This window comes from Camelus dromedarius, chromosome 1 (genome assembly GCF_036321535.1).
Source record: "Camelus dromedarius isolate mCamDro1 chromosome 1, mCamDro1.pat, whole genome shotgun sequence".
Classification (NCBI taxonomy): domain Eukaryota; kingdom Metazoa; phylum Chordata; class Mammalia; order Artiodactyla; family Camelidae; genus Camelus; species Camelus dromedarius.
The window spans coordinates 21,109,684-21,122,364 of record NC_087436.1 but is presented as its reverse complement, the minus strand read 5'-3'; the positions used below and the strand labels follow the sequence as shown (position 1 = coordinate 21,122,364).

The 12,681-nt window shown below is 40.5% G+C and overlaps 1 protein-coding gene across 1 annotated transcript in view; it reads right to left on the bottom strand.

Moving 5' to 3' along the window:
- FREM3 (FRAS1 related extracellular matrix 3) overlaps positions 1-12,681 on the bottom strand; it is a 74,527-nt gene that overhangs the window by 27,469 nt on the left and 34,377 nt on the right. The window contains exon 3 of the mRNA XM_010983765.3: positions 3,634-3,780. Coding sequence (XP_010982067.1) covers positions 3,634-3,780 — 147 coding nt within the window. The remainder of the gene's footprint in view (positions 1-3,633; positions 3,781-12,681) is intronic.

Sequence of the window (12,681 nt, the reverse complement as noted above, 5' to 3'; positions counted from 1 at the left end):
CATTTGATGTGCCAAGCTCTGCTAGGTGCTAGGGATTCAGAGGTGAGTAAGAAACTGTTCCAGCTCCAGAAAGCTCAGAGTCTGAGGGAGAAGATGCTAGAATGTAAACCCCATGGAGACAGAGACCTTTGGCTGTTTGGTTCACTGATGGACTCCGAGTGACTACAACGGTGCCTGGCATGGAGTAGGAAGTCAGTAAGTATTTTTTGAGTAAATATTTTGTATCTGATCATTTCAATTTCTGCAGCCTCTGGGAGAATAATTCTAGGTTATTTTCCTCATGCAGATTTTTAGTCACAGTGGCTTGATTTTTTAAAAATGTGTTTACTGATTTTTGATGGTGAGAGATTGTTAGTAATTTTCCAGATAAATAAGACACCGTTGGTGGAAACAGAGAGATGGGTATAGATTTGAATACTGTTAGGAAATAGGAAGAAGCAACTTACTGAAGGAACTGAACAACAATGAAACTGTTAAAAATCCGCAATGTGATATACAAGGGTGGAAGGAACTAGCACATCAAAACTGAACCGATCCTCCCCTCTCCAGGGAGTGTTCAGCATTCTAGTATTGTTTGGTTTTGATTTAACATCCCAATGAACACCTAACGGAGCATGGATACCCAGGTCTCATTATAAGGTTTAGACTCTGCAGTTGTTTGAATGTGTGAAATCAACTATTATGGCCTGACACCAGCTATTGTGAAAGGCTTTATATAAAATGAGATTCAGAGCCCCTTGTGCCATTTCTGGCCTCATTCTCAGAGAATCTGACATCGTGTAAAAGATGCCCGAAGCTCTAAAGCATGAAAATAATTTCCAGGATAGAAGAGCTAGCGTTGACTTTTCAAAACTGCTGAAGAAAGCCTGCATTAATACTAGTTTGGCAACTGAGAATGGATGTCCAATTTGGAAGAGCCTCCTTCAGTCCCATGTTGACATGGAAAAGATAAGGAAGAGGAGGGTGTGTCCTCAGCCACAGTTATTTATTTATTTTTAAAATTGAAGCATAGTAGCTGTTACAGGTGTACAATATAGTGATTCACAATTTTTAAATGTTATACTCCATTTATAGTGATTATAAAATATTTGCTAAGTTCCCCATGTTGTACAGTACGTCCTTGTAGCTTATTTTGTACCTAACAGTTTGTATCTCTTAATTCCCTTCCCCTACCTTGCCCCTCCCCCCTCCCCTCTCCTTGTTGGTCACCACTAGTTTGTTCTCTGTATCTGTGAGTCTGCTTCTTTTTTGTTATATTTACTAGTTTGTTGTATTTTTTAGATTCTCCATGTAAGTGATATTATACAGTGTTTGTCTTTCTCTGACTTACTTCACTTAGTGTGATGTCCATGTTGCTGCAATTGGCAAACTTTCATTCTTTTTTGTGACTAATGTTCCCTTGTGTGTATGCATATGTGTATATGTATATATATAATATATATATGGCATCTTCTTTATCCATTCATCTGTTGATGGACACTTAAGTTGCTTATGTATCTTGGCAATTATTAACAATGCTGCTATGAACATTGGGGTGCATGTGTCTTTTCTAATTAGTGTCTTTGTTTTTTCAGACATATACCCAGGGGTGCAATCTCTGGATCATATGGTAGTTCTATTTTTAGTTTTTTGAGAACCCTCCATATTGCTTCCCACAGTGCTCAGCAACAGTTTAAGTAGAGCTAGGTGACACTGGTATATAAATTGTGCAGGCACGTGGCCATTAATTTTTGGTGAGTACCGGCTCTACGCAAGGTGCTGAGGATGTAATGCTGGACTAGGTACAGCCACCACTACCCCTGAGGGGTTTGCAAGTCTTTGGGGGAGAGAAACAGGTGATTTCAGTTCTGTTGGATGAGAGCAGTGAAATACTAGTGGTCGTTCACATTTATTGAGTATTCATTGTGTGCTAGGGACTCGGCTAGATTGATTTATACTCATTATCACATTTAATCCACAAATAAATCTTGAGATGGATACTTTACAGATGAGGAAATTGAAGGTCATTAGTGTGTCACAAAAAACCAGAGTACATATCTGAGCAAGAGTCCAAATCCCACAGTTGTTCTGTCTTGTCTTGCTTTCTCCTAGATCCTGTGCTTGGACTACTAACCCCGGCATGGGCTGGGGAGAGGCGGGAGGGAGGGCTTCCCGGAGCACCGAGTAAGGTATTTTGTAGATATTGTGATGTTGATGTGGTTTTAAGTAATATTTTATAGAACGAAAGAGCTGACTGTAGTTCACTTAACAATAAATATTGCTTGACTGCAATATGCCCCACGCTGTTTTGGGGGGTTGGCCATGACCCAAGATGTATTTCCTGCCCTTATGGAGCTGGAAATCTACCGAGGAAGACAGGCAGTGGACAGACGGACATATGATGCATATCAGGGATGGTGAATGCCATGAAGAAACAATAAAGCGGGGCACAGGGAGAGTGCACACGGGGGTGCTGGCTCAGATGGGGAGGTCCGGGGCCACTTCCCTGAGGAGGTTAGTTACTCTACAAGCATCCAAACGGTTCTGGGCAGAGACAGTTTCTTCCCCTGAGCCAGGCAGGATATGAAAATACTTCTCAACATAATAACCCAAATCTTTGCCCATGAGAAATTCCCAAGATAAAGAATCGTGGACACAGAACCTCCCAAGAAGAAAGAGGCCATGTTTCAGCTGAAGTTCCTGACAGCAAGTTCCACTGTGTGTTGACAAAGTGACCTGCGGGTAGATGGAGGCTGAGGGCCACGTGGGAATCAGGGTGTTCTCTGGCTGGCCTCTTCTCCTAGGGGAACAGTCCTGACTCAGAGGCCCTGAGCCTGGAGAGGAGATGGGGAAAAGCACGCCTTTCCTTGATTGTCTGTTCCCAGCCATCTCTTTCCTGGCTTCTCTCCAATAGCCCTGATAGGTTGGCAGGACTCTGGACCCCAAATATCTGATAAACTCAAAATGCTCATTTGTAAAGTGAAGATAACACACTGCTATCTGTCTTCACAACAGATTATGAAAATAATGGCAAAATGATGAGTTCTGGCAGCTAAAAATGTTACAGAAATGAAATGCATTATTAGAGCAATTATCACTGATTATTAAAGATGCGAATGAGATGTATTATGTAGGCATTACATGTCTGTTTACCCCAAAGATGCACAGTTTTTTTGTAGAACATAGAAACATTTCCCACTGTTCATATCTTGGAGGAACTTATAACCTAATAGCAGGGTAAAAAAAATTACACATAATCAAAAGAAAGAGCTGAAAATAACACAATAATAGATCATGTACTCAAATAATTTTTCAAAAGAAATAGCTAGAAATAAGCACAATAATGTGTTATATGCTTAAAAGCAATTTTGAAAGAAACTGAGTGATGGCTATGAAATGTTTTAATTTTCCTGTAGTCCTTTGAGTTGAAAAGAAAAAGAAAGGGGAAAATAGAGACAGAGGATAAAAAATTGCTGTATATAAGCCTGTAATTCACATGGCATGAAAACCATGGCATAATTGCACACACATTTTTTTCAGAAGTTTTCTCCAATCCATTTTTGATTCTGTTTCAATCCATTCTCTTATAGTAATCTTGAAGCCTAAATTTCATGTTTCCATTACCTTTTGCCAACAACCAGTCCAGTTACTTACTGATAAAAGATGTTTCTCCAAGATACCCTCTGCGTGTGAGAGTCACTTCTAAGCCCGTGGAGTCCTCATTCACGATGTAGTACTCTCTCTCCAAAGCGATCCAAGCCCAGTAGAGACGGAAACGTTGATTTATTCTCTTATTTCCTCCTATAATTGATGGGGATAAAAGAGATGGATAAGATGAGTGACTGTGGTTTGTACTTTGCTTCTGAAACCAAGGGTTTTTAAAATAAGGCCTCTGCTGACGGTCAGCCTGGCCCCTTACTGGGGCTGTGTACTATGAACAAATTGGAAGAAAGAGCAGAGCTGGGAGTGCTTGCAGCTGCAAAGAGCCACTCGTAAAAGGATGTTCATATAGGACTCTCTGACTCAGTTTCAGATAGGCCAATATAATAGATATCAGACACCAGAGTGAGCACAGGACAGATCACTGTGTGCAAAGCTTACAGCAGAAAGCTTTACTGACCGGTTCCACTACTACTGAACCCCTACATCAGATCAAGCTTATCAAAAGGGGGCAGAGTGTGGCAAGAAAGGAGGATTTGTGAGGCGAGTACTTTAGGAAAAGCTGGTGCACTGGAGGCAATCTCTACCACCACCCGGGAAGGATGTGGGCATGAGGTGGGCCTGCCGTCTTCATCCCCAGCCTGGTGGGAGTGGGCTTCAGTGAACCTCCTGGAGAGCTGACTAATGCATTCCTGAAAAATCTTAAATGGTCTTGACAGGGAGAGAGAGTAGACAGGGCTACATTTGGAAAGTATTGGGGGGAAAAAGTATCCCAAAGAGTAGGAGAAAGAAAGCAGGTGTGTGGACCAGAGGTGGTCATCCTCCCAATAGGGCCAATGAAGAAGGCAATGGAATCTCAGCAGAAAGGAAGCTGGAAACTGACCTCCAGATTCCATGGGCTGGAAAGGAGGAAAGAGAAAAAGGACTGCAGGTGAGGGAGCTCCAGCAACAGGAATCTTCAAGAAACTCATGAAAATAACAACTAAAGAAAGTGTGTCCTTTAAATAGCTGCCACCCAGGTGCCCTGGCATCAGATGGCAATGATACTTCCCATACCAGACTGTGCTCTATCCCCCATCCCTTCACTCTCTGGGGTCAACCCTGAAAGGGCAAAGCCTTGCTAGGAAGCTGGAAGAACCATGGGCATGGACAGAGCAGAAGTTGGTCCCTGTCCCTCCTCCCCCAACCCCTGCTCCCTTTCTGCCCCTCCCCACCTCCATATCAAAAGTTCTGGTCCATAGCTATAGAGAAGGCTTAACACAGAACAAGTTCTGAGATTTGGTTATTCCTTGGGAATTCTAGTGACCAGACTGACACTGTTTTTGATTTAATATGACTGTAAGATGTTTTTATCTGAGAGTCGTCAGAAAAGTTATGTAACCTGCCCAAGTCCTTCCTCCCAACCACCACCATTGAATAAATGTTAAAAGGACATACAATTAAAATTATAATTTCATTACGTCACCAATCATGCTCATTTGGCATACCAGGACCTCACTGATGGGTGCAAATGTCAAACTTCATGTTTACTCTCCATCTGTCTTCTCTCTCTCTTTATAGATCACATAATTAATATTATTGTTGATATCCTAATACAGAAAAATGTAAAACAAATATCCCAGAAATCCTCCTATGCAATTAAAAATGAGATTGGTCTTGTTTCCAGTTTGAAACCACTTTAATTCTTCATGTATATAGTCCTTTGAATTTTGAAATCATGAGTCAAAATTATACTGTATGTTTACTTTTTCTTTTGTGTCTTTTTCAAAGTTCTTTCCCATCCTCTTTATTCTATTCTGACAATCACACTACAGAGTAGGGCAAATAGCAGTCTCTCTGTATAACTAGATGAGCCGTTTTGGGCTGTTGAAGTACCCTGACCAGGTCCACACAGGGTAGTGGCGGCCCTGACCAGACCCTAGTTCTGTGACGTCTGACCAGGGCTCTGTGTCTGACTCTGAGCCGCCACTGTGATGAGTCGTGGATCAATGCAACTTAAAAACTTCACAAGGAAACTGGGCAGAATCTTTTGCAGTTCAGATCCTCTGAATCAAAACAAGCATAATAAAAAAGGCTCAGAAATAAAGACAGAAACACGTTCCCACCCCGAATGTAGCTAATTTGTCATCGAGTGGTTAAGAGCGTGGTCTCTGGAGATAGATGGCCCCAGATCTGGCTCTGCCACTGACCACCCACGTTACAACGAGGAAATGACGGTGCCCCCTGAGCAAGGATGCCTGGCTTTTCTGAAGTCAGGGAACTCTGAGGGGGAGAAGGGGTGAAGACTGTGACTGCACCCTCTCCAGGTGGAGGCCAGAGAGTGCTGCTTTGGCCTTGGCTGTGACCCCCACAGGCTTTAGCCAGGATCACTGCACAGGCACAACTCCCCCCGTGCCCCCTCCCTACCCCCCTCCCCCTTCATCAGCAGGCAGCCAGCTGATGCATTAGCAGCTACATTCCATGTATGAGAAGTGGTTTAAGGTATAATGAATAAAAGTAAAGATTCTGGATTGTATGAAAATTCAATTTACATAAGTCAAGGACATTGTGTTGCTGATGCTATGTATGTACTTCAAGAGAGAGTAACTGTTGAAAAGACAGAGAATTAAACTTTGAGGACAGTTACATTTGGGAGCCAGTGAAGGGAAAACAGGTAACAGAATAGAAAATAAGCAGCACTTGAGTTAGTTTTATCACAATGTGGGAGTCTGGTATAAAACTATCTAGAAGTCAAAAAAAGAATGTTTTCAAACATAAGTATAATCTTTCTATCAATGGATGACACTGTTTTTCCTACAGCAAACTGGCATAACTATTATTTATTAGACTCTAGGGCAGGGGTGTTCAACCTCATTGCTACTGACATTTGGGTTGGATAATTCTTTGTCATAAGGGGCTGTTCTGTGCATCGAAGGATGTTCAGCATCTGGCCTTGCTGCCTACTAAATACCAGTGGCAGTCCCTCCCAGCTGTCCCTCCTTCCTCCAAGTTGTGACAATAAAAAATATCTCTGGATGTTGCCAAATGTTCTTCAGGGAGAAGAATCATCTCTGGTCGAGAACCACTGGTGTAAATGAAGTTAAAGGATTTTATTGCATCTCTGATAAAAATCTGTTTCACACTTCTTTTGTGTTTTGGGAAAAGAATGAAAGAAAGTTTGAATTTGAATAATCAAACACTCCCCATTGATTTTAGAAGGTAGCCTGAGCACTGCCTAAGTTAATCTGAGGAAAATGAGAAGGATACAATATTAAGTACATTTAAATAATTTTTCCTGTGGAGAGAAAAATCAGAGTTTACAAGCTGGGGACAAGAGCTATTTAGTGGAGTCTGATTTACTGTCACCCTTTTTCTGGGCAGGATTCTGAAGGGGAAGCATCAGGTTGTCTGGTTCAGATGGGAAGACCTGAGGCTCTGTCTTCTCACACATTATCTCAGTGCCTTTGTCCAGTCCCTCCAGCTCTGTTCCCTCCTCTGTAAAATGGGGTTGAGGACAGAAGGAAATGAAGCACGGTATGTGAGAGGCCTTGTAGGTAGGGGAGTGTGGGCAAGTGTGACTTTTATAGCTTAAGCTATTATTGTTAAGTGCCCTACTTTCCTTCCTGTAAAAGAAGAATCAACTTAAAAAAAAACAAACAAACTGTAGAACAAAATTGATGTCCTAATGTTCTAAAAAAGAGCATGAAAACACAGAATCAGAGAGGGGGATAAAGAAGGACCAACATGCACCAAATATCTGTATGTGCCAGACACTGGGCGAGGCAGTATAATCTGCCTAAAAAAAGAAGCCATAGAAAGATAAAAAGGGAAGGCAAAGAAGATGGCAGAGACCAGAGTCAGGGAGGAGACACTGACAGGGCTAGGTAGGACAAGGAAAGAGTCTGAGTGTACAAAAAAGGTAGATTTTGGAATAGGAATGACTGAGAAAGCAACTATTGAAGTAATAATGAAGAAAAACACCCAACTGCAGAATTTCTAACTTATCAAATTTAAAGGGCATAATGCATTTATATTTCACAATTACATCCCATTAGATGAAAAAAAATAGAAAAAATATACCAAGTATTTTATCCAAATACAGTATTCAGGAAGATTTAATTTTGATGCAAATTATTTACTAATTCTAGTTTCCATCTCTTCTTCTAAAAACACAATAATTTAAAAATTGAAAATAAAACTTTAAAACAAAAAAGATTATATACTTCTAAAGAAGATTTTGAAAACACATCTAATAAATGCTGATGCTCAGTTAGGTAAAATAAAATACTGAATGGTAAAGCAGCAGCCATTGTCAAGTGTCAAATGGTTTCTGACCTTAAACTTGGAAAAAGATCAAACAGGATATTTGATCTTAAATGTTTAATAATTACCCAATGAAAATGTAATAATATATATCCTTAAGTTTTCTACTACTCCATGCCATTATCAAATAGCTTTATTGTCATAAGCATTTAGCTTCCACAATTACTAGCATAATATAACTTGAAAATGTATTTGAATTACATAAGCACCTATTCATCATGCATTTGGAAACAGTACCCATGAGTAACAATCGTCACTCAGTGTCAGTTAATGTCATTAGTCAATTGGAAAATGCTCACAGTGCCTTATGGTGAGGAAATGTGCTACTCTGACTTCTGGCTCGATGTGCAGAGCTCCAGCTGCATGTCTACAGATTATAAAATAATGTTTCTTTTTCAATAGTTATAAATTCAGAGAAAAGTAAGTAACTTGAGATAGAAGAATTAGCAAATTGGGTAAGAGAAAAAGTCAAATTGCCTATCAGATGGATCTCCGTTTTCTTTCCCCTAGCCGTCTCCCTTTGATCTTGGAGTTGTGGGTAGCAATTTCAAAAATGTGCTCTGTTAGGTGAAATAGGCCACATCCCCTTCCAGCACAAGGATATTTATTATTCCATTCCCAGTTCTTTTGTGTCATTCACTTCTGTTCAGTGATTCCTTGGCCTGCCTGATTCTCTCCTTTCAGGGCCTCAGTGGCTATTCACATCCCCAGGCTGGGAGGGAGAACTGGCTCCTCTGGGAGTTTCCAACCCCAAAGGTTCCTGTCCATTTTCTTCTTGAGGAACAATGGGCTGTTTTGTGAAAACTCCCATCTGGTTTCCCAGAAACGGGTGGGTGGGAACCCAGAGCAAACAGATAAGATACCTGTAGTCATTTCTCTTGGTGTATCCTCGTAAGCTATGGCAATGCTACCTCCCCTGCAATGTTTCTAAATCCACTTCTGCAGTCTTTGGAAATGTGGGGTTAGGTAGGGGATGTCCCCAAACTGTCTTGATGATATATTTGCCTCTCCATTTTGAAGAATACAAACCCAGCATATTACAGCTATGGATAATAATACAAGTTTCCATACCCTTTTCTTCCTTTTTAAAGTAGAGTTTTTCAATATAAACTCAGTGGAAGCAGTGTGAAAAAATAAAGAACACGAGTTTTTCTTAAATTTTTTTATAAGCCTCAGTAGAGGCAACATATGTTGCTTTTGACACAAAATAAAATTACGTAAAAACTCTCAAAGCAAAACTTGAGAGAGTAATAATAATCATAATTAAAAAGGTTGTATTAGCAGAAGTTTGCAACTAGTAGGGAAGTAGAAATACACTAATTGCATGATCACATGCAATGGGCACTTCTGTCTGGGAGTTGGGGTTCCATGCGGTTTAACTGGAAGGGAGAAACCATGTGCATTCTTACTTCTTCAGAGTGTAGAGGATTCAGGGAGGATGTGGACCATACTCTTCTTTCCAGAGAATGCAACACAATGTAATGTAATGTAATGTAATGTAATGTAATGCAATGCAATGCAATGCAATGCAATGCAATGCAATGCAATGTAACATAATGTAAGGGAGCAACTTCCTATTTGGAGATCAGATAATCATCCTCATTTTTGGAAACAATCTAGACAGATGCAGACAAAGTAACTGGGTCATTTCATGTACTGAACTAAAGAATCTTTTCCTCCATTTTTATCTCACTCTGTTTTCTTTTGCTTCCCCACTGGAGGAGGTAACTCTATTTGATTACTGTGCTCTAGGGCCAGGATGACAGGGCTCTCTGTTCCCTGAGCAATCTAGCAGTTTAAATAAATTGCCCAAAACTGGACAGCTGCATGTAAATCAATGAAGTTAGAACACTCTCTCACACCATACACAAAAATAAACTCAAAATGGCTTAAAGACTTAAACATAAGACAAGATACTATAAACCTCTTAGAAGAAAACGTAGGAAAAACATGCTCTGACATAAATCTCAGCAATGATCTCCTAGCGCAGTCTACCCAGGCAATAGAAATAAAAGCAAAAATAAACAAATGGGACCTAATCAAGCTTATAAGTTTTTGCACAGCAAAGGAAAGCATAAGGAAAAAAAAAAAAGACAACCTATAGAACGGGAGAAAATATTTGCAAAAAGACGAGACTGACAAGAGCTTAATTTCCAGACTGTATAAACAGCTCATACAACTTAATAACAAAAAACCAAACAATCCAATAAAAAAATGGGCAGAAGACCTAAACAAGCAATTCTCTATTGAAGACATACAAATGGCTAATAGGCACATGAAAAAATGCTCAATATCACTAATTATCAGAGAAATGCAAATCAAAACTACAATGAGGTTATCACCTCACACTAGTCAGAATGGCCATCATTCAAAAGTCCACAGATTATAAATGCTGGAGAGGGTGTGGAGAAAAGGGAATCCTCCTACACTTCTGGTGGGAATGTAGTTTGACGCAGTCATGACGAAAAACAGCACGGAGATTCCTCAAAAAACTAAAAATAGACTTACCATATGATCCAGCAATCCCACTCCTGGGCATATATCCAGAGGGAACCTTAATTCAAAAAGATATATGCACCCCAGTGTTCATAGAAGCACTATATACAATAGCCAAGACATGAAAATAACCTAAATGTCAATTCCAGATGACTGGATAAAGACCTATGGTATATTTTATACTATGGAATACTACTCAGCCATAAAAAAGAATAAAATAGTGCAATTTGCAGTAACATGGATGGACCTGGAGATCGTCATTCTAAGTGAAGTAAGCTAGAAAGAGAAAGAAAAATACCATATGATAGCACTTATATGTAGAACCTAAAAAAAAAAAAAGACAAACTTATTTACAGAACAGAAACAGACTCACAGACATGGAAATGAACTTATGGTTAGCAGTAGGGGAAGTGGGGAACGGATAAATTGGGAGTTCGAGATTTTCAGATATTAACTAATATATATGAAATAGATAAACAACAAGTTTATATTGTATAGCACAGGGAACTGTATTCAGTATCTTACAGGAATTTATGGTAAAAAATATGAAAACAAATATATATATGTTCATGTGAAAAAAATAATAAATTGCCCACAATGGAGTCATGATTTATCATTAGCTAGAAGACACAGATGCTGTGAATTCCAGATCCACCCACCAGACTAACGGGTTAGATGAGGTAGCAAGAGGGTCGTGGTCTTCAGTACTCTGGAGAGCCAGTGACTGACTAGGTAAGCAGCACATCCAGGTACATAATCTGTGCTTAGTCTCATTTATTTCTTATTCATGCTTCTGATTACATTACAATTTACACTCATTTCCAAAATATTTATTTGGTTATATCTTTTTTTCTTTTTTGGTGGGGGAGGTTATTAGGTTTGTTTATTTATTTTTAATGGAGGTTCTAGGGATTGAACCCAGGACCTCGTGCATGTTAGGCATGCACTCTTATTTGGTGCACTCTTAATAAAACTTTTCTTTCAGACGTTCTTCCCTATCTTTTGAGATTGTTATGAGGATCAAACGTGATAATGTATGCGGAAGTTTTGGAAAAGTCTGAGTTTCTCTAAACCTAAGTTTGCAGGGATCTGAGTGGGAAGAGAGCCTTCTCCACCGGCAGAGGTCATGGAGGGAGGGGAATCTGGGCAGCAAGCTGGCCAGCTGGGCACGTCCTTCTATTAGGTTAAACCACAGGAAACCAGGTTTTCTTCAGGTCAGAAATGGCTGAATATCAGCAATTTTGTATAGCTCAACTGGATATGTAGAGAGGCAGCAGAGCACAGTGGGAAGGGACCCGGACTCAGGTCAGAGTGAGGCTACAGAGAAAACATATCAACGTATCATGTCCCAGCTCGGACAAACAATAATATTACTTAGCCCAAGTCAGTGTATCTTGACAAATTAAATGTGAGCTGCAAGCCTTCCAGAGCTCCCAGCACAGGTGAGGAGGAGAACGAGTTGTCCGGCAGGCAGAGCAACGATCTGGGTACAGAGGTTCACTGGCACATTTGAGGTGTGATCTTAACCTCGGCTGCGTCTAGGAAGGAGTCCTTTCATATCCATTATCTCATGTGAAAATCCAATCAGTACGACAACCTTGAAGGGGAGCAATCACACCTGACATTACACGGATGAAGCACCTGCTGGACAAATGAAGCACCTGCGGCTCAGTAACTTTGCCTCACCTGCGGTCACAGAGCTAGTCAATAAATTAAGAAATATGCAAAGCCCGCCACGATCTGGGTCCTCTCCACCTCTCCATCATCTCCGACTCTCCTGCTGCCTTGGAGTCTAGAAGCTAACTGCACTAAGCTATGCGCGGTTTGCCAAGCTCGTGGTGCTATTTCTGAAATCAGCTCTGAAAACCCTTATTCATCCTTCAAGGCCCAGATTGGGCATTGCTTCTTTTTTTAAAAACTGAATTACAGTCCATTTACAATGTTGTGTTAGTTTCCTGTAGCCGAGTGGTTTGGTTATACATATATATATTCCTTTTCATTACAGGCTGTGACAAGGTTTTGACTATAGTTCCCTGTGCTGTACGGGAGGACTTTGTTGTCTATCTGTTTTATATATACTAGTATCTGCAAATCCTGAACTCCTAATTTATCCCTCCACCCCCTGGGCATTGCTTCTTGATGAAACTTCCCTGGGCAGTGGCTCACCTCTGCCCCTGATGCACATCTTTCCTTGGTAGTGCCTCTCACGGTACTGCAGTTAACTGTCCCCACGTCTGACTCTCT